This window comes from Rattus norvegicus, chromosome 9 (genome assembly GCF_021556685.1).
Source record: "Rattus norvegicus strain SHRSP/BbbUtx chromosome 9, alternate assembly SHRSP_T2T, whole genome shotgun sequence".
NCBI classification, from domain to species: Eukaryota; Metazoa; Chordata; class Mammalia; order Rodentia; family Muridae; genus Rattus; species Rattus norvegicus.
Genome location: NC_141542.1, coordinates 21,253,896 through 21,279,412, shown reverse-complemented (window position 1 = coordinate 21,279,412; position 25,517 = coordinate 21,253,896). Strand labels below are relative to the sequence as shown.

General features: G+C 41.2%; 1 protein-coding gene across 1 annotated transcript in view; it reads left to right on the top strand.

Moving 5' to 3' along the window:
- Positions 1 to 12,158, top strand: part of LOC146768883 (uncharacterized) — a 263,806-nt gene extending 251,648 nt beyond the window's left edge. The window contains 2 exon segments of the mRNA NM_001447309.1: positions 7,027 to 7,210; positions 11,367 to 12,158. Coding sequence (NP_001434238.1) covers positions 7,027 to 7,210; positions 11,367 to 11,372 — 190 coding nt within the window. The 3' untranslated portion in view covers positions 11,373 to 12,158.
- The last annotated feature ends 13,359 nt before the right edge of the window (positions 12,159 to 25,517 follow it).

Genomic DNA, 25,517 nt, shown 5'->3' with positions numbered 1-25,517 from the left:
TTCATGGAAAATCCACAGATACCTCAGAAGACTAATACAAATGTTGTGGTCAAGATGAATAATCATATGATAGCGTGTGATGATAAGATACCCAATGTCATGACCTGTAACCTTTCTGAAAAACCAACATCCTGCTGACTAATAGATATGACAAACCTGTGACCTTTCTGACATCCTGTCAACATCAGCCGATTCCCTGACCACACGAATATTGTGTCCTTGGCGTGCGTAAATGTTTCTTACTTCACCCCTCTCTCTCTTACCTTTTTATGGTACAAATTCAGCCTTGGGGAAAAATAAAATTGTCACCTTGATCAGATTCTTGTCTTGGCATCCTTCTTCGCGTCTCTTGTCCCTCGTTCTCTTCCAGGTACTCAGCACACCTCATTGACAGTATGCTCATTGATAAGTGGATATTGACCAAAACCTCAAATTACCCAAGATGCAATCTACAGATCTCAGGAAACTCAAGGAGAAGGATGACCAAAGTGCAGATGCTCCCACTCCTTCTTAAAATGGGGAACAAAAATATCCATAGGAGGGGATATGGAGGCCAAATCTAAAGCAGAGACTGAAGGAACAGCCATTCAGGGCCTGCCCCACATGTGGCCCATATATATACAGCCACCAAAACTAGGTAAGATTGATGAAGCTAAAAAGTGCTTACTGAAAGGGACCGGATATACATCTCCCCTGAGAGACACATCCAGGGCATGTCAAATAAAGAGGTCAGTGCTGGCAGTAAACTACTGAACTGAGAACAGGACGCCCTTTATGGGAATTAGAGGAAGGATTCAAAGAGCTGAAGGGCTTGCAACCCCATAAGAACAGCAATGCCATCCAAATAAACCACTAGCAAAAGACTATATATGGACTGACCCAGGGGTCCAACTGCATATGTAGGAATGAATAGCCTTGTTGGGGCACCTGTGGAAGTGGAAGCCCGTGTTCTTAACAAGGTTGGACCCTCAGTGCAGGGGATTGTCCGGGAAGGGGTTTCTAAGTGGCATGGATTGGGGGAGCATACATATGGGAGAGGGCATGGGAGGGGGGCTTTAGGACCAAAAGCTGGGAAACGGAATAAGTTTTGAATAAAAAATATATATCTATTTAAAAAACTAAAATTTTAAATAATGATAATAATACTAAGAAATAATCAAAAAAAGAAACTGTGAATAAGAAAGAAATTTTAGGATTTGGAAAAAGATGAATGCCAGGTATTTGAAAAACTGTATGATCATGGTAAACACTTTAATATACTTGAGAAATTTTTTACATGTTAATGAACTGCATCTTTTTTTTAAATAGTGAATGGAAATCCAGTTCCTTCCTGGCTTTGAGGCTAGGTATCCAGATGTAGTGGAATTCATTATTTGTTGGTCCTGAACCTTTGAGTCTGCTTCTAACTCAGCTTATGCCAAGGAAACTAGGCCAGGGTGATATCTAAGCCATTGACCAAACTATCTGGACTAACAATCACAGGTGAAATTCCACCTTGTAAGTGGGAGGAGAAGAATAAAAGATACCTTTAAGGATTTAAAAAAGATGAAATGTACCCAAAAAAGCCAATAAAAAAATTTTAAATAAAAATAACTTAGGAAATACAAAATACTGGGGTGCCATTCCACAATCATGATGTGTTTCTTCTGTGATAGCTTACAGGTTAATTTACTTCTCTATAACTGTTTTCTTATTTCAAAGTAAGTAATGGCATCATCTGTGGAGTGATGGTGAGAACAAAAGCTTTGCCTAACTTGAATAATCGATCCCTCCCGAGCATGTGCTGAACATTCTAAGCACAGGGAAATTTCCTGAGGGGATTAAAGAACAAAATCCAAACATAAAACAGGAACAACAACGATGTAGAAACATTCTGCATGCTGGGTATGAAGGCATGTTGCAACTTTAATCAGCTTTGTAGGTATTTCTAATAAACACACAAAGAAACAAAAATCCTATCACACTCCTAGCAGTTGCATCCAACATAGAGAGAGAGCTGTGAGGTAGTGCGTGCTGCTTCTTTCTCCAGATACCCCTGGGCCTCAGGCCTGCACCCAGTGAGCTGGACCAAGAGCAGCCAGGTTGAAATTCCTGCTGCCATGGCAGGATTCTGCAGGAACATTTCCCTTTGACAACAAGGAACCTGTGTGGAGGAGACCTCTTGGTGAGTCCTCAAGGACTCTACATTTCCTATTCTACAGGGAGAATCCCTGGCAGGTCTTTGAGCAAGGCCAGCCAGTTGTTTGGGGAAGTCTCTGGTCATGTGGCAGAGGGTGAGGAATGGCAGAAAGAAGGGCAGCTCCACTGAGAGCAAAGGATAACCCTTCTAGGCCTATGAACTCCTAATTAATTTATCTTTTCACCTGAGCCCTATTCACATTTTCTTACTATCATACAACTGTGATCTTGATGAGCAGCTGGGCTCTTGTTTTCTTAATCAGTTCTTTGTTGTCACAGACGTTTTTAACTTACTCCAGCCCCTGAGACTTATTCATACCTTCTGTATGCAGTAGGACCCTTGGTGGGCCTGTCATCTCAAAAATAGAAGGTTCGGTAATCCAAAAGATTGGACTCCAGTTTACCTCAGGCCAGGAAAGAAGTCAGCCACCATTAGTAAAAGAGCAAGGGAAAAATTACATAGGAAAAACAAGTGGCTTAATCAGAAGAAAAGATCCTCAACTTCTAAGGCCCGCATATCTGCACCCCTCTCTTCTGAGCTTTGTATAGTGATGTTGTATAACTCCAGATGGTAGTAAAAGGCAGAGTTCTTCCCAGAAAGGTCAGACATGATTTTCACTCTTACATCTCTGAGGTGGGGTGGCATTATAGCACACATTCATGTTGAATTATTATAACACCTATGATAAGAAGACAGAATCCATATATCACAATGCCAAATAGACTCCCTCCTGAACGTATGGACCCATTAAAATTGAGGTTCAACCTGAACTCAGGCCATTCCACTCCCTTCCCATCCTCCTGATTCTTATGTTTGCTACAAGTAAAAGATCATGGTGCAGCCCCCAATATTCTCATGCCTAGATTTGTCTATTCACGGAGAATGATATTGGAGAATTGATGGCTATATAGTTACAATGTAGTAACACAAGGTCCAGGTTGACATTTGCTCACTGATGTCCAATTTAATTGTCTTGTTATATTTGAGAAAGGGAGTATGTCCTACATAATGTATAAAACAGACAGAAATTTATTGTTTTATATATGCCCTGTAGTTGATCCCTATGTTCCCAAGGAAAAGGAGTTTTTATTGCAAAAAAATAGGATTATAGACCATTGATTTTGTGAAGTACATGGATATGTAAATGGAAACAATGTCGGCTTTCAAGGACTGCACAGTAAGCAAATATTTCCAGGTTTTATACACTCAGAGGTATAGAAGTAATATATTGGCCTCCAGAAAAAGGGAAAAGCTCAGGAATGGAAACGTATGTCACATGCATTGTCTCGAGTACTAGATTTACTTTTCAGAAAAATGTCCCTCCTCCTTGGCCCCTAGAGATTTGGGTGCTAAGAAAAATCTGTTCTCCAATTCAGGGTTGTAAGCAACCCTCCCCAGCAAAAGCATTGTTGACTTCTAATGAAGCAGGAAGACATATCTAGCTTTGAAATAGAGGTTACCAAATGGTATTCCCAGTGACACATGGGAGACTGGAGGAAAGGGTCCCCACAGAAATTCATCAGTGTGGGGAGAGCTGGTTAGTAGGTAGGCCATAGAATTTTCCAGTGACATCACCAGTAAGCCGTTCACTGGACACTCTATTGTATCTAAGAGATCCCTAGAATCTTCTGTGATGTCACCAGTGTTGTGGTGACACCAACTGCCTTTGGGATACTACTTCAGTTCCCTTTGGGTTCACAAGCAGGCATGTTTCGCCAGCTGCTCAGGCTATTTCGGAAGGAAAGTGTTGATCAAGGAGAGACCGCACCAGGTCAGAGAGAAGCTGACCCCCTCTCTAGTGAAACAGGAAGGAGGAAATCATTCTGGAGAAGGCTTGGTGAGTCGTAGGCAGAGTTGGGGAACATCCTCAAGGAGGTAGGTTTGAGATGTGCCTTCTAAGACTAGGCCTTACAAGCAGGAGCCTTGGGATTTTTCAAAGGCAAACCAAGAGTCAGGAGTTCCTGATCTTTAATTTGAGAGAAAGCCATAAAGTTGTAAGACTTCAGTGTCTTTTCTTGAAGCTTTTTAACTGTGTCAATGATTGGCAGGAGGAGGCACTGTGGGATTAACAATGTGACGATCCATGGTTGGGAGTTGAAGCACTTCATCCTCTAGATTACTGTAGGTTACATAAGTGTCTGATGGCGAGAACAAGGAAGGATGCACCCCTAGTCATGAATTGAGTTCTCAGACACTTTGGGCTGGACCACACTTGGTTAGAGCTTGATGGTGCTAAGCATTATGAAGTCATTATGAACTCCAGGATTATCTGCACCACCTCTGATATGAGATAACAATCTCGCAGATGTTTATGTCTCAGTCATATTATAACTTTCAGTGCTGGGGGTTGTGTAATAGTGAGTGTGGCACGTGTATGGCATTAGAGGTTGGGAACAGGGACATAGCTTAAGAATCAACCTTTAAGAAAGCTTTTCTGCTCTTTCAGGGATTCACCCAGTCTCTACCATTTCCCCTTCCTCAACCTCCCTTTTGGATTCAGAATGATCTATTCTGCCCATTGGTTCAAATATGCAAATTCAGTTGGGTTTATCTGTCTACAGGTTTTGGTAGGAAGGCATCATCCCAAAATGTCATCAGTAAGCAAGAGGAGTGTCTAAAGGAACTGGAGGAACTCAAATTTGAAATCCAGAAGTGTCAATTCGAGAGGGATGAACTTTATCAAATCCTGGATCTTTATATCTATGATGAGTGGGACCACAGGTAGTCATTATGCCCAGTAACCTGTTCACTGTCTTGTGCTCTCTCTCTGCTAACCTGAGATTTCCTCATAGCATGTGAGAGTTTCACTTCTCATCCTGGATTTTAAGATTTGGCAGGCAGTTGCTTGTGAGATAAGCTAGGTGCTGTGTGTTTAGGGTCAACCTCTTTTGTACTTGACCCTGAGCCTCTTGGATTAGCATTGGTTCTGTCAGCAGCTGGAAGGACCTGGTCACACTTGCTGCAACTGTGTGTGTGAATGAAATGCCTGCACGTCATCACTCTTTCCTCTGAATTTATTCATTATACTCTGATTCTATGGCACCTCCATGCATGTAGTTGGCATTCTAAATGTGTTTGGATATGGGTTGCTGTGTATGTATGTTGAAGTATATGTGGTGTTTTACTCAGGATCAGGAGGTCTGGGACCTTTGATGGGGTCTGAGGATTTGTTTGATCAAGACTTTGCAGGTCATGATAGTGATGAGTACGTGGAGGCCCACCCTGATCAACAGAGCACTTTGTTCCTTCTGTATACCTTGGTGGCACCCAGGACTCTCCCGAGGGGAGGAGGTGCTATAAATCCTCTTCCCTGTCAAACTTAGTTATGCCCTCTGGGAATTCATGTAACGATAGAAAACAAGGATTGAGTACACCTGCTTTCAAAACAAGAGAAATATCATCACAGCTTTCTCTTGGGCCCAAAGCTGTGGCACAGACTGGAGGAATCTTCTTCCTAAAATAGTCAATTCCATCATGCTCACCTGGCCAGCTCTTGAAGGTCAGGTCCCTCCAACTGGTACCATGGCTCTGTTGTCCTGTGCCCAGGATAATAAACTTAACCAGTACAAATACTTTGAAGGAGCAAGTATGTGGTACATACTGAGTTTAAGTAATAGAGAGAACAGTCTGATTTTACCTAATTTGTTTCACCTGCTTTGATCTTTAGTTTTTTATTTTTTTAACTATCCAGGGATTATTTATTGTGACCTAGAAATGGTCACTGTGGTCTTGACCATTGTTATTCCCAAACAGGAGCTCTCAGGCTCTGTCCCCTCCTATATAGTGAGTCTTTGCAGAACCATATCTCTCAGGATTCCAAGGAATCCTTATTTCAAAACAAATGTTTGCTTATTTATATAGAAATATTTTCTGTGGATTGAGTCTCACTGTTGGGCTTTGGTCTGGTTTTTGAGTTTGCCACTTTCTTCCCTTCCACCATTCCTTTAATTTGAACTTTTTTATTATATATTTTTTATTTACATTTCACCTAATTCTGAAATCATGAGTTCAAAACATTATTTGTTCCTTTGCCCATTACCTAATCCAGGCTGCACGTCGAATTGCCAGTCCTTCAATCCGAACATGAGATGAGAATGATGGCTATGCAAATGATGACCAACTCAATAAGTGATGCCATGGAGAGGTACAAGGAGCTCATACAAGTGAACAGTTCCTACCGGTGAGTCGCTGACAGAGATGAGAACCCAGCACTAGGCAGGAAATGCTTCTGTCCTGTATGACTTTAACAAAAGTCAGGGCTCTGGTTCCATGGTGTCTGACTCTTAACAAGAAGGCTGCCTCCTGGCAAGGGTCTTAGATTTGTAGCTCTTGGACTCAGTTGTCCTACATGTGAAGGGTGTAGAAGACCCTCCAATTGTTATTTTCCCCATTAAAACTCCTCTAGATAGAAAAGGTTTTCACCATGATGAGAATATCAATCAACTCTGAATCTCTAGGACTCTGACAGGAGATTAAAGATCTGTGATCCATGAGAAACACATGGAAAGATTGTATAGCTATTGGGTCTTCAACTACCCCTCAGAGGGGCTTTCCCCACAACGTGAAGATGTTTTCACCATACCATGGACATACGAGCTCCCTTATGGACCATCTCTTCTTCCTTGATTTATATAAACTGTCTTAGTGTCAGGATTTTCAGAAGTACTTTGATTCATGTGGAATGTGGATTCTGGATTTGACCTCCTCTAATTGGTGCTAACTTGTATAGTGTGGCTCTATTCTGGGGATTTCTGAGGATGAGGACCCTTGAACGGATGATTGGACTTGCAGGAGTGACAGGCAAATAGAAGCTGGCTGGGATTTACCATTGTTTGTTTGTGGTTCAGCATCAGGCAATCCCAGCTCCTGCGTGAACAAGCTCAATTGAAGAACAATATCCAGATTTTGCTGAATGAGAAGAGAGAACTGCTGGTGGAGCAGACTGAACTGCCAGCATCCTCTGTGGAGACAAAGAGGTTCTGTGAAGAGGCCGGAATGAACATCTGTGACCCCAGAGCCACGCAACAGCAGGTAGGATTAGGGCTCAGGGACAGGTTGTCCTCAGGTCTTACCATAACCATAGACAAACCAATATAACTGTCTATTGACTGATCCATGTCCTGACCTAGGTCTCATCCAAGTGTTCATTCATGTGATGGTTTACAAGGCTTTCTGTGGAGATAGCCCCTTTTCAAGAAACTGCATGTTTGGAAAGCAAATGCTCCTGCTCTTCGAGAATCTGCACTTCATTAAGGGAGATAGGTTGATCACACAGCACAGCACTACATGCCATTATGTATGGAGGGTGCTATGTGGGAGCCCCTCTTTAGACTAGAATAGGGCTTTGTGGGATGAAGCAAAAGCCCGGAGCTCATTTTCTTTTCAGGGATCGTGTGAGACTCAGGAAGTAAGTAGTTTTCAAGGAGGAGAGCCTGCTGGAAATGCCAAAGAAATGGTTCTCATTGTCATTTGTGGTGGCTTTTGTTGTTCCTCCCCTCATGTCCCTGTATATGAAGATGGTGTCTTCATGCTTCATAGATCTTGGGTAACTACAGAGCCTGTGTATCACCATGTCAGTCCTGTCTTATTTGAGTGCTCCTGGAGAGTTCATAACTGGGCCTTACAACCTGAAGCTGGTTAGAAGAGCAAGGATGTGGAAAAGGTTTCTCAAAGGCTGAGGGTTGGCATGAGAGACTTGAGACTTCAAGAACAAAGTTATCCGTATATACCCCCAATTCTCACCAAGAAAGGTGCATTGCTGTGCTGACCTGCATCTTAGGGAGCATGCGGGGAGGCCAGTTCATGACATGCAGTTTTGTCCAGTCATTATCTAACTTAGTCCTTTAAGCCTAGGTCTCTCAACAAACATGAAGCTTCCTGTTTTGTGCTGGCCAGTAGTCTTTGCATCATTCGTCCAGTTCCAAGTGGAGCCCCCTCTCTTATTTGTCTCAACACATTCTTAAACCATTCAGCTATTTTAAAAATAAGGATTAGATTTCTCAGTTTACCTGAACAGAGTTATCCCCCCGGAAGATTCTGGATTGTCTTATTGGCTTCACCATGATCTTGCGTGGAATCCTAGAGTGCAACCCTCTGCTGACATTGCTTTGCTGACTATATCATGGGCACTGCATTCTTTCAGGATAGATTCCCTCTCAATATTGTACACAGTGCTGCATTTCAGAAAATTCACTGTATGTTATTTATTTAGCCTTTTTCTGACTGACATGGAGGTTGTTTTAATATCACAGGAACTCTAATGTGATCACATGTTCCTGGGAACTGACCATGAGTTACTGTCTTCTTTGATGCTTCCAAAGTCTTCTATGAAGGAAACAGGGTAGCTTTAGTGAGGGGCCTATGATGAGTCAGCATAGCGCTTGATGGAGTCTTTTCCTAGAAACCTCTCTTGGGGATTTGATGTTGTGTTATTTAGGCTATCTGTGCAGAACATGTCACTTACTTGTCGGACCAGCAAGTATCTGCATAGAAAGGTTTCCTGAAGTGCAAATGAGTACAGGCCAGGGCAGCACATCTTGCTTAAGTCTAAGAGACTTGTACACAGCATTGTTCCCACTAATTCCTCACTCAACAGGAAATGTGCTGCATAAGAGCAAAGTTTTCATTTGTGCATGCGAGTGTGTATCTGTGTGTCTGTGTTTGTGTTTGTGTTTGTGTGTGTGTGTGTGTGTGTGTGTGTGTGGGGTGTGTGTGTGGGTATGTGTGTGTGTGTGTGTGTTTGTTTGTGTTTGCAGCAGTGAACGTGTGTTTTCCTCTATTTCCAAGTTTCATGAGAAAAGTACTCTAAGCGTTCACTTTACATCCATGAAACATGAAATAGAGCTGCCCAGTCATTTGGCATCTCCATCTAGCTCTGTACAGCAAAAGGACACTTAAATTACTAATTTATTCTGTCTCCAAAAATTTCAGAACACAATTATCTTGTGAAGTCTGGGGGAGGAGTGGAAATATGTTCAAGTGAGTCGTGTTTCACAGGGGTAACAAATGGTACAGGCCTAGAGCTTGCAGGTCCCTTTTTGTTATGGTGTAGAAGCAGGACAATAAAATCCTTTAGAAATGCAACCCCCAAAAAGAGGACACAAAAACACCTGTAAAGTTAGATTTTCAAGTGTTTAGGGGCAACTACTGATCTGCATTGAAATCCTTTGGAGCACATCAAAGGAATGGAGTACTGGGAGGTAAGGGCAAGGCTTCTCTATAAAATCCATTGATTTATGATCCTTCTCTGTTCTTTGTGAATTGTGAAAACCCACTGGAAGGGTGTGTCACTCACTGTGTCTTCTCCAAGGTTGCTTTCCACATTGCCTGCTACCATTTCTTTCCAGCTACCTTGGCACACTACAGCTTCCCCAGGGAGTTGGCTTGGATTTTATTCATTGAGAATTTGAGTTGCTTGGAGTTGTAACGTCATCCAGCAAAAGTCCCATAGCTATGCTGTGGTGCAGAAACAGGGCAGTTTCAGGAGCCCCTTTAGGTGCACAGATTATACAAAGCGCTCCTCTATGTTATCTGTGTAGCATTCTGCAAGTGCTGTCGATCAACATCATTTTTTTCTCAGTTAATTTCAGCCTCAATGGGTTAGGAGAAATGATGAGCTTCAAATGGGTCTGACAGTGTAAGAACAGGTAGCCCTATGAGAAGCCATGTTCAGAAAGTGGAACAGAAGTTTTAGTTAACCCAGTGATTCCACAACAAGGAGTAGGTATTGCCATTGCAACTAGGGAGCATCAATGTTGTAGTGGTCCCAGTGTAACCTTGAAGGAGAATCTATCCAGACGTCCATCAGCCAAGGAGTAAAAGTGTACATACGATGGAGCCCTTCCATAGATTCTGATTCAGTGTGAGATAATCCATGCAAGCTTTTACTTACTTATTCAAATTATCTGTGGAACAATCACATTATGGGGAGAAAATTTGTTGATTTGGATCCTGGTTATGGAGATTTCCTATGATTCTAGCTTTGGGCATGAAGTCACTCAGGCTATGGTAAAGACAGCTCCGATTAGAAGAAGTTGCACACTTTGGGGAAAGTCTGAAAGAGTGAACAAGAACAAGAGTCTAGTCCACCACCAATATATGATCCTTTGCTGAGCAACAAGACAGATCTACACAGCCTTTGGGACTTGCTAAGCCAGATTGTTAATGGGGAAAGAACCCTGAGTCTATGACGGTTTATGGGAGGACAGCACATCACTGACTGAGCTGTCTATAGGTCTGGCCACTATGTACATATCCCACTCAACATTTGTTTTTATGCCTCCAGCGAATCCTGGGGAATCTTTACATTAAGCATTAATGTTCAGGTAGGAACATAGGCTGGAAGAAGCCATTTGAATATCCTTCCCTATATAAATACCCTTTTTGGGTGGATGACCACCCCACCTGGATTTCAGCCTCAGGTAGTTAAAGAGCTACTCAGAGTATTGTTCTGGTACAGTTCATGTGAATTTTGCCCATGAAACAATATATATATGATCCTCTGGATTTCTTGCTATGTTCTACTCCTTTCTTCCTGTGATCTCTCCGGAGAGATCTGAGGACATTTTCTCTTCTGTCCTCTCACAAACTGCCTTGCACTAGCCATAGACTTACAGGGGTGCTGTTCTGTTTCTACATCACAATCACCTTTAATGTCCATGTGTACGCTGGGAAGATTTGCATGGAGCACATTCTCAGTGATTACCAGATCTATGCAATTCCCATGGATTTGATGTGAGATGGCTTCCCTGTGTATTTGCAGGCTCAGTGGTTACAAATGGAAACTAGACGGGTTCCTTCAGTGCTAACATAATCAGAAATTTCACCTCAATTCTGGGCATGTTCTCCAGAAGGCATCCACATGGTATTCTAGGTTGCTCATACCTCTCTTGAACTCAGATTCAGACATAGCTACAATGTTATTATTCAATGTCATATACCTGGACCAGTGGGGAAAAATGCTCATTTTTCTCTTAATCCCAGTACAGTGCATAGTCCACAGTTCAAATTATAGCAGTTTGAAAGGTGAGATATAAATTGAAGCCCAGGTACTCTAGGACACTTGGGGATGCAGGGACTGACCTCAGCTGACAGGTCATGCTGGATTGTCCAACTGAATAGAGCTGATGTATGAGGGAGAACCGAATTGACAACCACTCACTAAACCTTTTTTCCCTTGCTCTGCTAGGTCTGAAATTCTCCAGCAGAAACTCGAACATGACACAGTCCAGGACAAGATCTCCCTTGGAGAGAAGAGCTACAGGAGGAGAACTAAGTGTGCACAGCAAATACACCACTATTGCATCTCACCTGTAATGTCCATAGCAACTGTGGACTGCATTTTCCTCCTGTAGTTTGATTTCTTTGGATTGAATACGCTGTATTTTCACCTCGCCTCTCTCCAGCAAGTGTACACTTTTTGAGGGACTCAGAGAAGTGCTGATGCACATCAATCAAGAGCTGCTGGTCATCCAGAAAGACTGTGCACGTGTAAATTTGTACTTTTCCTGATGGGTCATCCAGAAGAGTTTCATGGAGATCAGTTCACAACATTGGAAAGACTTTGTGACAAAGTCTGTAATATCATTTATACTCAGTATTGGTAGGCTTTTTCCTTAATACCCCCACTCCAACAAAACAGACCTACTTCCACTCGTCTCGAAAAGATTGTTACCATCACTAACTGCTTGTCTACTATGTCTCCAAGGCAAGCCACAGGCTATAAGTCTATTCTGCAAAAGGAGCAGCAAAAGAATGCTTAGCATACTTCCTCTATTTAAAGTTTGGTTGAGTTTTGATTATTTTGGTTATTTGGTTTTCCTTCTATTCATTTGAAGATTTATTATTTATCTGTTGTTGTTGTTTTCTTCATTTGCTTTTCTATTTTGATAAGGATATAGACTGTATATATTGACTACCTGCATCTGGTTACTATCAAGTAAATTGGATGTATTCTGGTCAATAAAGGAGTAATCTCAAACTCTTTGCTCTTAAGAACCTTCTTTATTGATCATTAGTGTCAACATCTGAAGTCCCACAGCTATCAGGGAGGGATGGATCTCTGAATTCTCATGGGGACTGGGCATCAAATCACTTCCCAGTCAGACTGAGATTCACAGGCATTTATACAGTCACTGTGCACTGTGTTTCCAACTCTGAATTTCAACTTCATCATGCATACATTACCTACTGTGTATGCTTGCTGTCAAATATATAGTTACCTCTAAATTATACTCTGTCGATGAGAGTTTTGACCAAATTAATAGGATAAACATTAATTTTTCTGTAATACCTCCCAGGACATATAAACATGGTATAAGGGAGTTTAAAGCCATCAGGAATCCTGAACCCAAATCCCGGGGCAGAAAATGCTGAACATTCAGGAATGCAGATAATCCTGAGACCACAGGAAAGAAAGCCACTTCCGACCAGCTCTGCCCACATCTCTGGTCCAATATTAATCTGCATGGTGCCTCTGGAAACAGGAATAGAAGAGCAGTCAGTGGCAGGAACCTACTTGGTCCAGCCTGGACCCAGAACCTACCTGGGCCCTGAGCATATTTGAAGAAAACCATAGGCATACAATTCTCTGTTTCCTGACTGTGGCTTATTTTGATTCAAAGCTCAAAATACCATTTTGTTGTTGTTGATTTTTAGTTGGATATTTTTCATTTCGAATTCAAATGTTATTCCTTCCTTGTTTTCCAGAAATAAGTCTGAATACCATCGCCCTCCACCTCTGCTATAAAAGTATTCCCTTCACCAGCCATCCACTTTCCCAGCCTAGGCAGGACCAAGGGCTGTTCATTCCATTTGTGCCCAAGAGGACCATCCTCTGATACACATGCAGATGAGGCCATGGCACAGTCCCTGTATAGTGATTGGGTAGTGGTTTAGTCTCTGGGATCTCTGCTTGGCAGGCATGGTTGTCCTTATGGGGTTGCAAGTCCCTTCAGCTCTTTCAATCTTTCTGTAATTCCTCCAACTGAGGTCCGGTTCTCAGTTCAATGGTTTGCTGCTAGCATTTGCCACTGTATTTGACATGATCTGGCTGTGCCTCTCAGGAGACATCTATATCCAGTTCCTATCAGCCTGCACTTCTTAGCTTCATCCACCTTATCTAGTTTGAAGGCTGTATATGTATAGGCCACATGTGGGGTAGACTCTGAATGGACATTCCTCTAGGCTCTGTTTTAAACTTTGCATCCCTATCCCTTCAATAGGGATTCTTCTTCTCCTTTAAAGGAAGGAGTGAAGAATCAGCATTTTGGTCATACTTCCTGAATTTCATTTGGTCTGTGAATCTTGGAGAATTTGAGCATTTGGGCTAATATCCACTTATCAATGAGTGCATACCATGTGTGTATTTCTGTCATTGTGTTAACTCACTCACGAGGATATGTTTTAGTTCGTTCTCTTTGTCTATGAATTTCATGAAGTCATTGTTTTTGATATATCTGTAGTAGTCCATTGTGTAGATGTACCACACTTTCTGTTTCCATTCCTCTGTTGAAGGGCATCTGGGATCTTTTCATTTTCTGACTATTATAAATAAGGCTGCTATGAACATGGTGGAGCATGTGCCCTGTTGTATGTTGGAGCATCTTTTGGGTATATGTGCAAGAGAAGTATAGCTGGGTCCTCAGCTAGTGCAATGTCTAATTTTCTGAGGAACCTCCAGACTGATATCCAGAATGGTTGTACCAGTCTGCAATCTCACCAACAATGGAGGAGTGTACCTCTTTTTCACATCTGCAAAAGCATCTTCTGTTACCTGAGTGTTTTATCTTAGCTGTTCAGAATGGTGTGAGGTGGAATCTCAGGGTTGTTTTGATTTGCATTTCCCACATAACTAAAGATGTTGAACATTTCTTTTGGTGCTTCTCAGCCACTCCATATTCCTCAGCTATGAATTCTTTGTTTAGCTCTGAACTGCAATTTTTAATAGGGTTCTTAGTCTCCCTGCAGTCCAACTTCATGAGTTCTTTGTATATTTTGGATATTAGCCCTCTATCAGTTGTAGGATTAGTAAAGGTCTTTTCCCAGTCTGTTGGTTGCTGTTTTGTCCTAACCACAGTGTCCTTTGTCTTACAGAAGCTTTGTAGCTTTATGAGGTCCCATTTGTCTATTCTTGATCTTAGAGCATAAGCCATTCGTGTTTTGTTCAGGAAATTTTTCCCAGTGTCCATGTGTTCAAGATTCTTCCCCGCTTTTGCTTCTATTAGTTTGAGTGATCTGGTTTGATGTAGAGGTCCTTGATCCACCTGGACTTAAGCTTTACACAGGGCAATAAGATGGGGATGATTTGTACTACTCCATATGCTGACCTCCATTTGAACCAGCACCCTTTGCTAAAAATGCTATCCTTTTTCCACTGGATGCTTTTGTCTCCTTTGTCAAAAATCAAGGGACAATAGGTGTGCTGGTTCATTTCTGGGTCTGCAGTTCTATTCCACTGGTCTATCTTCCTGTCTCTATACCAATACCATACAGTTTTATCACTAATGCTCTGTAAACTGCTTGAGTTCAGGGATGGTGATTCCCAGGGAAGTCCTTTTATTGTTGAGGATAGTTTTAGCTATCCTGCGTTACTTGTTATTCCAAATGAATTTGCAAATTGTTCTATCTAACCCTATGAAGAATTGGAATTGAATTTTGATGGAGATTGCATTGCAACTGTAGGTCACTTTGGGAAAATGGCCATTTTTACTATCTTCATACTGCCAACCCATGAGAATGGGAGATCTTTCCATTTTCTGAGATCTTCTTCAATTTCTTTCTTCATATCATGAAGTTCTTGTCACACAGATCTTTCACTTGTTAGATAAAAGTCACACTGAGGTATTTTTATATGATTTGGGACTGTTATGAAAGGTGTCATTTCCCTAATTTCTTTCTCAGCTTGTTTATCTTTTGTGTAGAGGAAGGCTACTGATTTGTTTGAATTAATTTTATATGCAACCACTTTGCTGAAGTTGTTTATCAGGCTTAGGAGTTCTCTGTTGTAACTTTTGGGGTGTCCCATGTATACTACCCTATCCTCTGCAACAGTGATATTTTGGCTTCTTCCTTTCCAATCTGTATCCTTTTGACCTCCCTTTGTTGTCTGAGTTCTGGCTAATGCTGGGGACAACATACAATGGAGACATCTCAGTAGCCCGCAGTAGCTTTTTGTAAAAACTGGTTGTTTCCATTTCTCCAAACCTTAGTCCTAGACATCGGCTGTATAGATTTCATTTGTGTGTGACTGCCTATCAGTTGGCCTTGGTGTGCACAATTATTGTATTATATTGACTTTCCTACTTCTTTCTCCTTCTGCTCTGGTGAATTCTGTGAAACTAGATGTTCCTTGATGTTATGATTCTTAGACAATTGGAAATTGATGCATAGGGGCACAGCACAGCACAGCCCTAGTGGCCCAGGTGGATACTGTGTATTCTCATCTTGGAAAAAATGTTATAACTGCAGAATTGTTGTTCTAGATTAGGGTTTGACTTCCAAAGACAGCTTGAAGAAAATAAGAGAAAATGAATTAGAGCCAACATTGGGACCCCAAGAAAGGAAAAAGTTATTGAAGTTAGGAAGTAAGTTTTACACAATATTATAGACTGGTTAAGGAAGTATAGAATATATAAAATAATATACTAGTAAACTAAGTCTAACTACTGGAACCCTTATGAGAGTCACTGTGTGCAAGGAGCAGAACGCTAGTGGAATTAGTGTGCTAAGGGTTACCTTGATTCTTTCTGGCCACTGCCTGGCAGTTTTGCCTATGTCATTTATCATTAGAGTGTCACAGGAAAATTCAATTAGCTGATCTCGGAGCTTTGGACTCTGAAGTATAAAAGTAAAGAATTAAAGTTTAAATAATGATAAGTTTAAAATTATTATTTGGTCTCTGAAGTATAAAAGTAAAGAGTTAAAGTTTAAATAATGATAAGTTTACAATTATTATTATTATATTGGCCACAGGCCTGGGTATAGGGCAAGCCTGAAACTTTGGGGAACAGTTGTAATTCTTAGTTCTTGGTGAGATGTAGTCATTCTTTGCATTTGATTTGGCAATGATTACACAATGTCTTTTTTCTACCTGCTTTTGGATTATTAATAAAGGACTGGGGCAAGAGAAAGGCTACAGAACATGTGAAGAGTAAATGAGAGAGAACATGAGCGAGTGAATGAGAGAGTAAATGACAGAGCAAATGTTAGAACAAATGTGAGAGCGAATGAGAGAGCATGAGAAGAGCATGTGAAGAGTGAGTGGAGAGAGAATGTGAAGAGTGAATGAGGGAGCTAATGAGAGAGCGAGTCTGAGAACAAATGTGAGAGCCAGGGAGAGAGCATGAGGAGAGCATGTGAGAATGAGTGAGGAGAGAATGTGAGGTGTGTATGAAGATTGTGTGTGTGAGTGACAGGAGAGTGCATGTGGTGTGTGTGAGATATGTATGAGGTGTGTATGAAGAGTGTGTGTGTGCGTGACAGGAGAGTGCATGTGGTCTGTGTGAGATATGTATGAGGTGTTTATGAAGACTGTGTGTGTGAGTGACAGGAGAGTGCATGTGGTGTGTGTGAGATATGTGTGAGCTGTGTATGAAGAGTGTGTGTGTGCGTGAAAAGATAATGAACAGACGTGTGCATGATTGTGGGAGTTTGAGAAAAGAAAACTGCAATAAAAAAGGCAGAGTGCACAAAAGAATGCAGAGTGTGTGCAGCCTCAAGCTGAGAGAGAGAGAAAGAGAGAGAGAGACAGAGAGAGAGAGAGAGAGACAGAGAGAGAGAGAGAGAGAGAGAGAGAGAGAGAGAGAGAGAGAGAGAGAGAATAACTTTAAGCCTTGAAGTTGCCTGTCAGTTTGTACCCAAAGAGTCGTCTGTGGATATGTATTATGTGCCTTCCAGATATTCCTGCTTCCAGGTGAGAACTCTGATCCTGTGACAGAGGCCAGGAAAGTCTGACAGAATGGCTGCAACCCTGAGGGCAGAGGACAAAATATTTGGCCTAGACCTCCTAATTTATCTTTTCACCTGAAGCCTTATTATTAAATTTTCTTACTGGAATAGGACTACGATCCTGGTGAGGGTCTTCTTTCTTGGATACTTAATCATTTCTTCGTTGTCACAGACTGTTTGAGCTTACTCCAGTCACTGGGAGTTATTCACACCTTCAAATTTGCTGAACTTTTCAGATTTCTAACGTTTGTGGCAAACTGAGTGACAAAAGCAATGAATGTTGAGCACTTCACAGGGGTCCAGTGCATATGGAGCTACAGGTGTATGGATATGGTAAGTCCCTATGAGTTATTCTAAGAAAGTAGGACTGTGCTCTTAGGACCCCTGCGTGACCTCACTTAACTTTGCCAGCTTTGTGGGCTTCTACACTGCTTGTCTGAGAAGAACTGAAAACTAATGAAGTAGATGTGTAGCCTCCCATTACCTTTGTCATTGTTAGGATATTAGTAGGAGAGGTTTGATTGAAATATACTCTCAAAAATATTAACAAAACCACTACCTCTTGTGTACCATATGGATGAAGTACCAAGTTCACAGACAGTTGTTCACAAACTTCTCAAAGCCAGGAAAATGGAGCATGAAGAAAGCCAAGTCCAATGCATCCAAAACCAGCATCCTCAACAATGCCCCAGGAAAGGCTTTGGTAAAAGACGGGAGGTACTCAAACAGTTGGCCCTCATACACTCAGAGAAGACTGTGCCAGGAGAATTGGGGAAGGATTGTGGGAGAGAGTAATTAAGTATCAGGAGTCAGTGAGCAGAACGTAAAGTGAAAAAGAAAAAATATATAAATAGCAATAAAATAAAGGTCTTTAACAAAATGGGACACAATGTATTGCTGAACTAAATCTACTGTGTTTACACTTGCACATGCTTTATATCTAGAGAGACTAGATGTGATAAAGTAGGATGCCCTTGTCGTTTACATATATGATGTACACTGCAAAGATAAATGAAGTGGATAACATGCAGATCACAGATCCATTGTTCCCTCGCATCTATGTGACTCTGCTTCCCTTTTCAAAACTGTGGAAGCCTCTGCTCATCCAGGTCTCAGGGCTCAACCAAAATGCAGTCCCCTATGATCTCTGGCCAAGTGCTCTTGTGTTCCCAACAGAACTCTGCCTCAGGCTGCAGAGGCACTGAAGGGCCAGCCTTCACTTTCAAGGTGCAACCACTCTTTCAGTCTTTCCAGACTCTCTGTTACTCAACTGAAGGTTTCAGCAGAGGCCTCTCATCTCAATAACAGAAGCTTACCTAATCCAAAACATTGGGAAGCCATCCTATACTCCTGATTGCCTGCTTACCTGAGACCAAACAACATAGCTCTCTTCTTTATGCCTGTTTCCCTGATTTGAAAGTAAATATTGTGTTCATCTGTGGCATTGGTGGTAAGAATAAAATCCTTAACATTAATAAGAGGACCATGCAGAGCATGGCTTTACATTCTATATACAAATTGAATGGCTAGAGGGAATTACCAAAGAAAACAATAAGAATCCTAACAACAATTACAGAAATTATGAAATGAAATAAAACAAAAACAAAAGCAAAAACAAAAATACCTTGTGGGTGCTGGTATTAAAGGCATGTATTAACTCTGTCCAGCTTTTAGGTATTTCCAATAAAAAGCAAACAAACAAACAAACAAACAGCCTTGTTACAGTTGCAGCACGTGCAGGAGAGAAAGCTGGGAGATATCCTGTGCTGCTGCCCACATTCTGTGATTCTGTAGCAACAACTTCCTTAGGAATAGGAACCTGTATGCAGTGGAATCCCTTGCTGGGCCTGTCATCTCAAAAATGGGGGCTTCTCTAATCCAAAACCTTAGAATCCAGTTTACTTCAGGCCAGGAATGAAGTCAGCCATCGTTAGGGAAAGAGCAAGGGAAAAATTACATAGGAAAAAATATGTGCCTTAATCAGAAAAGATCCTCAACTTCTAAGGCCTCCACAATCTCCACCCCTCTCTTCTGAGCTGTGCATAGAGATGTTGTATAACTCCAGATGGTAGGAAAAGGCAGAGTTCTTCCCAGAAAAGTCATACATGATTTTCACCCTGATATCTGTGAGGTGAGGTGGCATCGTATCACAGAGTCAGCTCACCCGGGATAAGAACACAGAAGCCACACATGACAATGCCAATGGACTCCCTCCTGAACTTATGGACCCATTAAAATTGAGGTTTAGCCTAATCTTAGGCCATTCCACTCCCTGCCCATCCACCTGATTTTTATGTTTGCTATGAGTAAAAGATCAGAGTGGAGCCCCAAATATCCTCATGATAGGACTTGGAAATTCAGGAAGAATGATAATGGAGAAGGGATGGCTATGTGGTTACAATGTGGTAACTGGGTTCTGACCAGGAACCTCGTCCTTAGCCAATGGAGACTTTAAGGCCGGGCCTCCTGCTTGTTCCAGTGCAGGCTAAGACTTCAGGGTCAGGCCAGCTCCTGCGCCCCACACAGTGCTGCCTGCATACCCTTGTGACTGCATTAGATCCAGAGTGCTCTCCGCCCCATCCTCTTCTCTCCTCTTTGTCACAGCCATGGTCCCCAAGAGCACTTGTCAAACACCTTTATACATCTATGTCAATCTCAAAGTCAGATTACCAGAGAATCAATCCCCATAGCTGACCATAAATGAGTATTCTTTGTGTGTGTGTATATAATGTTGTAGAACACAGAATTGGGATTCTTGGTGAAAGCTTCGTGGACATGTGTCTTTGCACTGGGATCTTTCCACATGACTTAGATATCCTTGCCATGAGGTCATTACCAGTCACCTTGCCATTTCAGTTTTGTGTTTCTTTTGGATGCTATCGCTGTTTGATGTAAGATCCAAGGCTGAACTTCCATACTGGGCTATGGTTCCAGACTTGCTTTACAGCCATATGGCCCTCGGGTTGTTTCCTTTTGATCCTAGAGGTTGATTAATATTTCCAGCAAGGCTTCCAGTACTTGATAGGTACATGCTGTCACAGCAGAGTTATACAGAATTCATATGCTGACCTTCCTCTGATGGTGCTTACCTTTGCCAATTCCTTAGAAGTGCAGCGCTTGGAAAAAAAAAAACCCTGCAGGGAAAGAAATCATATATGTGGGTCTACCCCTGGCTCCTTGAGAAATGAAAGAGGAATATGGTCTTGGCTTACTGGAAGTCTTATCCCAAGACTAGGGAAGGGGACTCCAGAGAGCGCTAAGCCTTCTCCTCATCCGTCATAGTCTGTATAGCCTGTGGCTTTCATGTGGTCAGTGTGATGACCTTAAAATGTTCTCGGTATTTCTGCCATGTTCTGTCTCTATACCTAGACATGACCTCAGGTGTACAGTCACATTGGAAACATAAAAAGCCTTGCATCTGAATTGTGAAATTCAATGTGTGTTATATTTAAAATACCACAATAATTGAGTGGCCATTGCTACAGTAAATATTATTAGGGGGTTTCTACCCCACCGTAGATCATTTGGTTCCCAAATAAAAGACACAAAACTTTTAGATTTAGAATAAGCCTTAAAGTACTAGAGCTGGGCAGACATCAACCCTCTGTGCTATTTTTTCTGCTTCCCTGTCCATAACCCCGAGGTATTGCTTGCCATGCTCTGCCTGGGCCACGCCTGTTCTGACAGGCTGCCCCTCATGGTAATACACTCACGATCCACCTACCCTATTGGGTGGTGTCTCCTTCCTTCTCCTCCATGTCTTTTCCCTCTCCTTGTGGACCCTGCCTGAGCCCCCAGACCCAGGGAAACTTTGCTCTGTCCCCTCTCTTCTTCCAAGCCCATGTTGTAGGGATTTTATTAACCAATCAGGGATAACTTAGGAGGCAAGAAAGAAAGAAAGAAAGAAAGAAAGAAAGAAAGAAAGAAAGAAAGGAAGAAAGAAAGAAAGAAAATCTGGTATACATGAGGATCTCCTTGTCTTGGAGCAACCAGACCTTAGGGTACAGAATTTACCATTTGAATATACAGCAGCAGCAGACACATTATAGGCCGATCTACTTTGTAGTTGGACTCAAAGCTTGGCTCTCACACCCATTGGATGTTCAACCGTGGAGAAATTATTTTACCTTTGTGTGACGCAATTCCCTTATCTGCACAGTGAGGATGATAACGAGTGTTAATTCACAGAGTTGTCTTGGGGACTGACGTGTTAATATATCTAGTATTTAAACATTAAACACCATCTACTTTGCATAATTAATAAAAGTCTGTGGAAAGAGCAAAGTCATAAAGCCAGAAGAACATTTGATTTGGAAATGGGGCCATACAACTACCTCTAATAACAAATTGAGAATCAGGGAATGGTGGAAGACTAAGGCCAGAGATTTGGGAAATCAAGGCCAGCCTGGGCTGTGTAATAAGATCCTATCTCAAAATATCAAGAAAGGTCAGGTTCATAGTAATAATAAATCAAGAAATAGCCATTGTAAAGAATTTACAAAAAGCAAAGCAGTGGAGCAGAGTGGACGCTGTGTGTCAAGTCCCTCTGCTGTCCATCTCTGGGACCAAGTATGCATCAGATCAGTGACAGGAATGGGGTGCTGAGAGCCTGGAGCAAAGGGATGCTGGCTGCATGGCCACATTTGAAGAGGGCTAAAGCAGGACTAAGTGGTAAGAAAAAAAGCCATATGCAAAACATGTAAATTTTAATGTCCTCCAGAAAGGCAAAACCACAATAATTTTACTGTTTGTCAAGCTGCTTGTGTCACCAAACTTCTAATATTGGTAAGGATGTGAAAAACTCTTGTGATGCAAACCAGTTGCCAATAAGAAGAGCAACCACTGTCCTGACCAAGGTGACCTGGATGCTGTCAAGTAGGCCGTGGCAGCCTGGACAGCCATCAGAGTATGTTTAACACACAGATATCTGTCATTTCAAAAGGGGTAAAATGAAGCCTGACTTTTCCCCCCACTTTTTGCAAAACCAAGAACACTCCAGCATTGAGGCTTACAAATAAAAATATGCCAAGAAACATCATAGAATATGCATTTCTCTTGTGTGTGCTCCTGAGTGTGTGTGTTTTGTTTGTGTTTTGTGTGTGTTTTGTGTGTGTGTATGTGTGAGTGTGTGTGTATGTATGAGTGTGTGTGTGTGTTTTGTGTGCATGTGTGTATTTCTGTGTGTATGTGTGTGAATGTGTGTGTGTGTTTTGTGTGCATGTGTGTGTCTGTGTGTATGTGTGTGAGTGTGTGTGTGAGTGTGTGTGTTTTGTGTGCATGTTTGTGTGTGTGTGTGTGTATGTGTGTTTGTGTCTGTGTGCACAAATGCTTCAATTATCTGCTATGGTGAATACTATCCCCAACTCAATTATGAAGGTTAGTATTAAGCTGTGAGTAGTATGTGGAGAGTGGTCACAAAGAACATTTAGGAGTCCTCTTCTGTTAAGTTGTCTGAGACTTCCAAATGCTGCATGCTGTGAGTGGGCCTCACATCTCAGCACACTAATTCTATTAAGTACAATTCCCGTGTGTTTTTCTTAAACAATTTTCTATGAAAACCTTTAATAATTTTTTCTCCCATTCATTTTTTGTGGAGGGGACAAGGGTCTTTGTTTTTTTTTTTCCTTTTTTCTCTTTTTTTTCTTGCTTATTTTAGGTCCACAGGATTTTCTGTAGCCTTTGAGGAAGTCCTAGACTTAGGACACTGGATCTGTATAGTTTAGGGAATTAACCAGTTCACTGAGCACATTTTTTCTTTGTTTGGTTTCTGTTTTTCTTTTGAGATCTCACTGTGGGAGCAGAGGAAGTCCTGAGGAACTGCAGCCCTAAGAGGATGTGTGTTGTAAAAATGATATGACTATGCCATGGACCCAAAGCCATTTATCCATGGGGAAAAGGCAAAGGCCCCCATAACCCTTGAGGCTCAGAGACATGACAAAGCCTTCTCAGGATGGTGTTGATAGTGTGTGTAGATAAAGTCTACTCTACCTTTCTCCCTGGCCCCATCTGGATATTTACAGCCTGAAGACTGCCCCCTGCAGAGACTGCTCCTACTGAGATTAGCTAAATCTGCCCCTTGTCAGTTACATATGCATAGTCCTCCCCTCCTTGTTTATCTGCATGTAATGCCCACCTCCTTGCTGCCCCTTGCAACAGCCCTGCTTCCTGGCCAACTCTATATAATAAACATGCTGAGCTTCTGGGATGCTGCAGCCCATGGACCCAGACGTCCCCATGTATGTGTGTCCAATGTCATTCTTCATTTCCTCCTCACCCCTGGTCAGGCCCAAGTCCCTGGATCCACGCAAAGGACTTGGCAATCTCAGTCTGCTCCACTTTGAAGGAAGTGCTTTCTAAACTGAAATCTAAAGCACACAGTGGGTTCAGCTCCCTCTCAAGTGTCTTTGGTGAGGGTTGGGGTGGGTGTGAGACCAGTTGCATTCTGACTATTGCAGTAGAGTAAGGATTCACAGTTTCCTTTTGGTGAAGGTGAGCTCCCCAAGAGGCTATCATTGCCAACATTTTCCCAAGTCACCTTCTAGGAGGTCAACTGACTCCTAGGTGAGTCTTTGGTTACACTGCTTCAGTTTTCTGTGGCTACACTGTTCAAATGGCACCCACTGGTCACACATGGCTATTTGAGATGAACTGAACTTAGAACTAAATTCTGCCTCTTTAGTCACAGCAGGCAAACCAGGAGGCAAACAGCCAGCCAGAATCCATAGCCAGAAACACAGCAGATATAGAATATTTCTATCATCTAGAAATTTCTCCTGGACAGCACTGGTCTAGGTTCTTGGTGTCTGGTTTTTCCTTCAGGGAGAATTACTTGCTGTACTAATATCCAACGGTTTATTTTTAAAGCAACTTTAACAAAATACGACTTACTCATCCCCAAATTAATCCAGTTTAAGTCTACAGTGCAATGGTTCCCCATAAATCTACCCGAGTTCCCCATAAATCTACCCGAGTTCGTCGCTAGACCATGGAACAAAAGAACGAGAGTGTATGCAGTTATGTAAAATGGTATGCAACAGTATTGTCCACTGCATAATTATACTGCGCTACTTTTGAATTCTTCAAAATTCAGGCCTTTTATTGATAGTTGTACAAAAATACATTATCCTAGAGTTGAGAAAATATACAGTATTTCATCTGGGCTTTTTTTTTCATTGAGACTTTAATATTTTTGCATCTTTTGCTAGTATCGTTAGATTCTTTATAAGAGTTTTATTTTTTGGAGTTTTTTTTTTCTTTTTGTTTTTTGTTTTTTTTTTTTTTTTGTTTTTTGCCAATGTGGTCAGTATTTGATGCCATTTCAATGTTCTCAGGATTTTGATGAAAATAATACTACAATGATAAAGTGATACTCATTTTCTTGAGCCATTTACATATGTATATACACACATATATGGGAAGTTATATATACATATTTCTATGCTATACGGTGTAGAATACAATTCTATTATACGTCAACATATACATTTTGCTCAATATGATTTCTGTGAATGTTATCAGTCATGGGGAAATATTAAGAGCCTGAATAAACATGGACAATATTTGCAGAATGCACATAAAATTGAAGATGGTATATAAGAAAAATGTGAAGTATATCACTTACACTTTCATATCGAATGCACTTTAAAATTTTTAATAGATTGAAAAATTTAAATCATCTTTACCCAGTTCCTTGTTTTTTTTCGAAATGTGTCTCCTGGATGATTTGAATTATATATGCTGTTTAAGATCCTTTTAACAACAGTGACCTAATGCCTTAAATATGTTTCTGATATTTCCATTCACTTGATCACTGTTCAATAATTGTACCATGTTGATAACTGTACTTTCTTTTTTATCACTTTAAGAATGTAACTCTCATGTGTGAGTATACACTTTTGATCCTAACACTTTGAAGGCATAAGCAGGTGGATCTGTGTTTTGAGGTCGACCTGGTCTATATAGGAAAACCCTATCTTAAAAAAAAATCAATCAATAAATAAGCAAATAAATAAAAAGAATTTAAAACATTTCTAATTAATATGAACACAACCACATCTTTAATAACAATTGATTTTTATTGCTGATAATTCATATAATCAATTTACAAAATGTTACATAGTGTCATATGGGAACTCAATTTCATCGTAAAATAAACCTGCTTTTCTCTTTTCATTGCTTGCTCTTAGTTTCCATATTCATACACATATATAATTTATTCTGATTATTCTCTCCCCCACATCGTCCCATTCCCTCCCCTGTGACTTAAACATATACAGTCTTCTAAATTTAGGTTTCCGATGTCTGATTTCTCTTTTATTTATTATACATTCCTTTACTTTTCCATCTATAGTTTATGATATCTTAATAAGAAACCCATTCTGTCATTAGCACT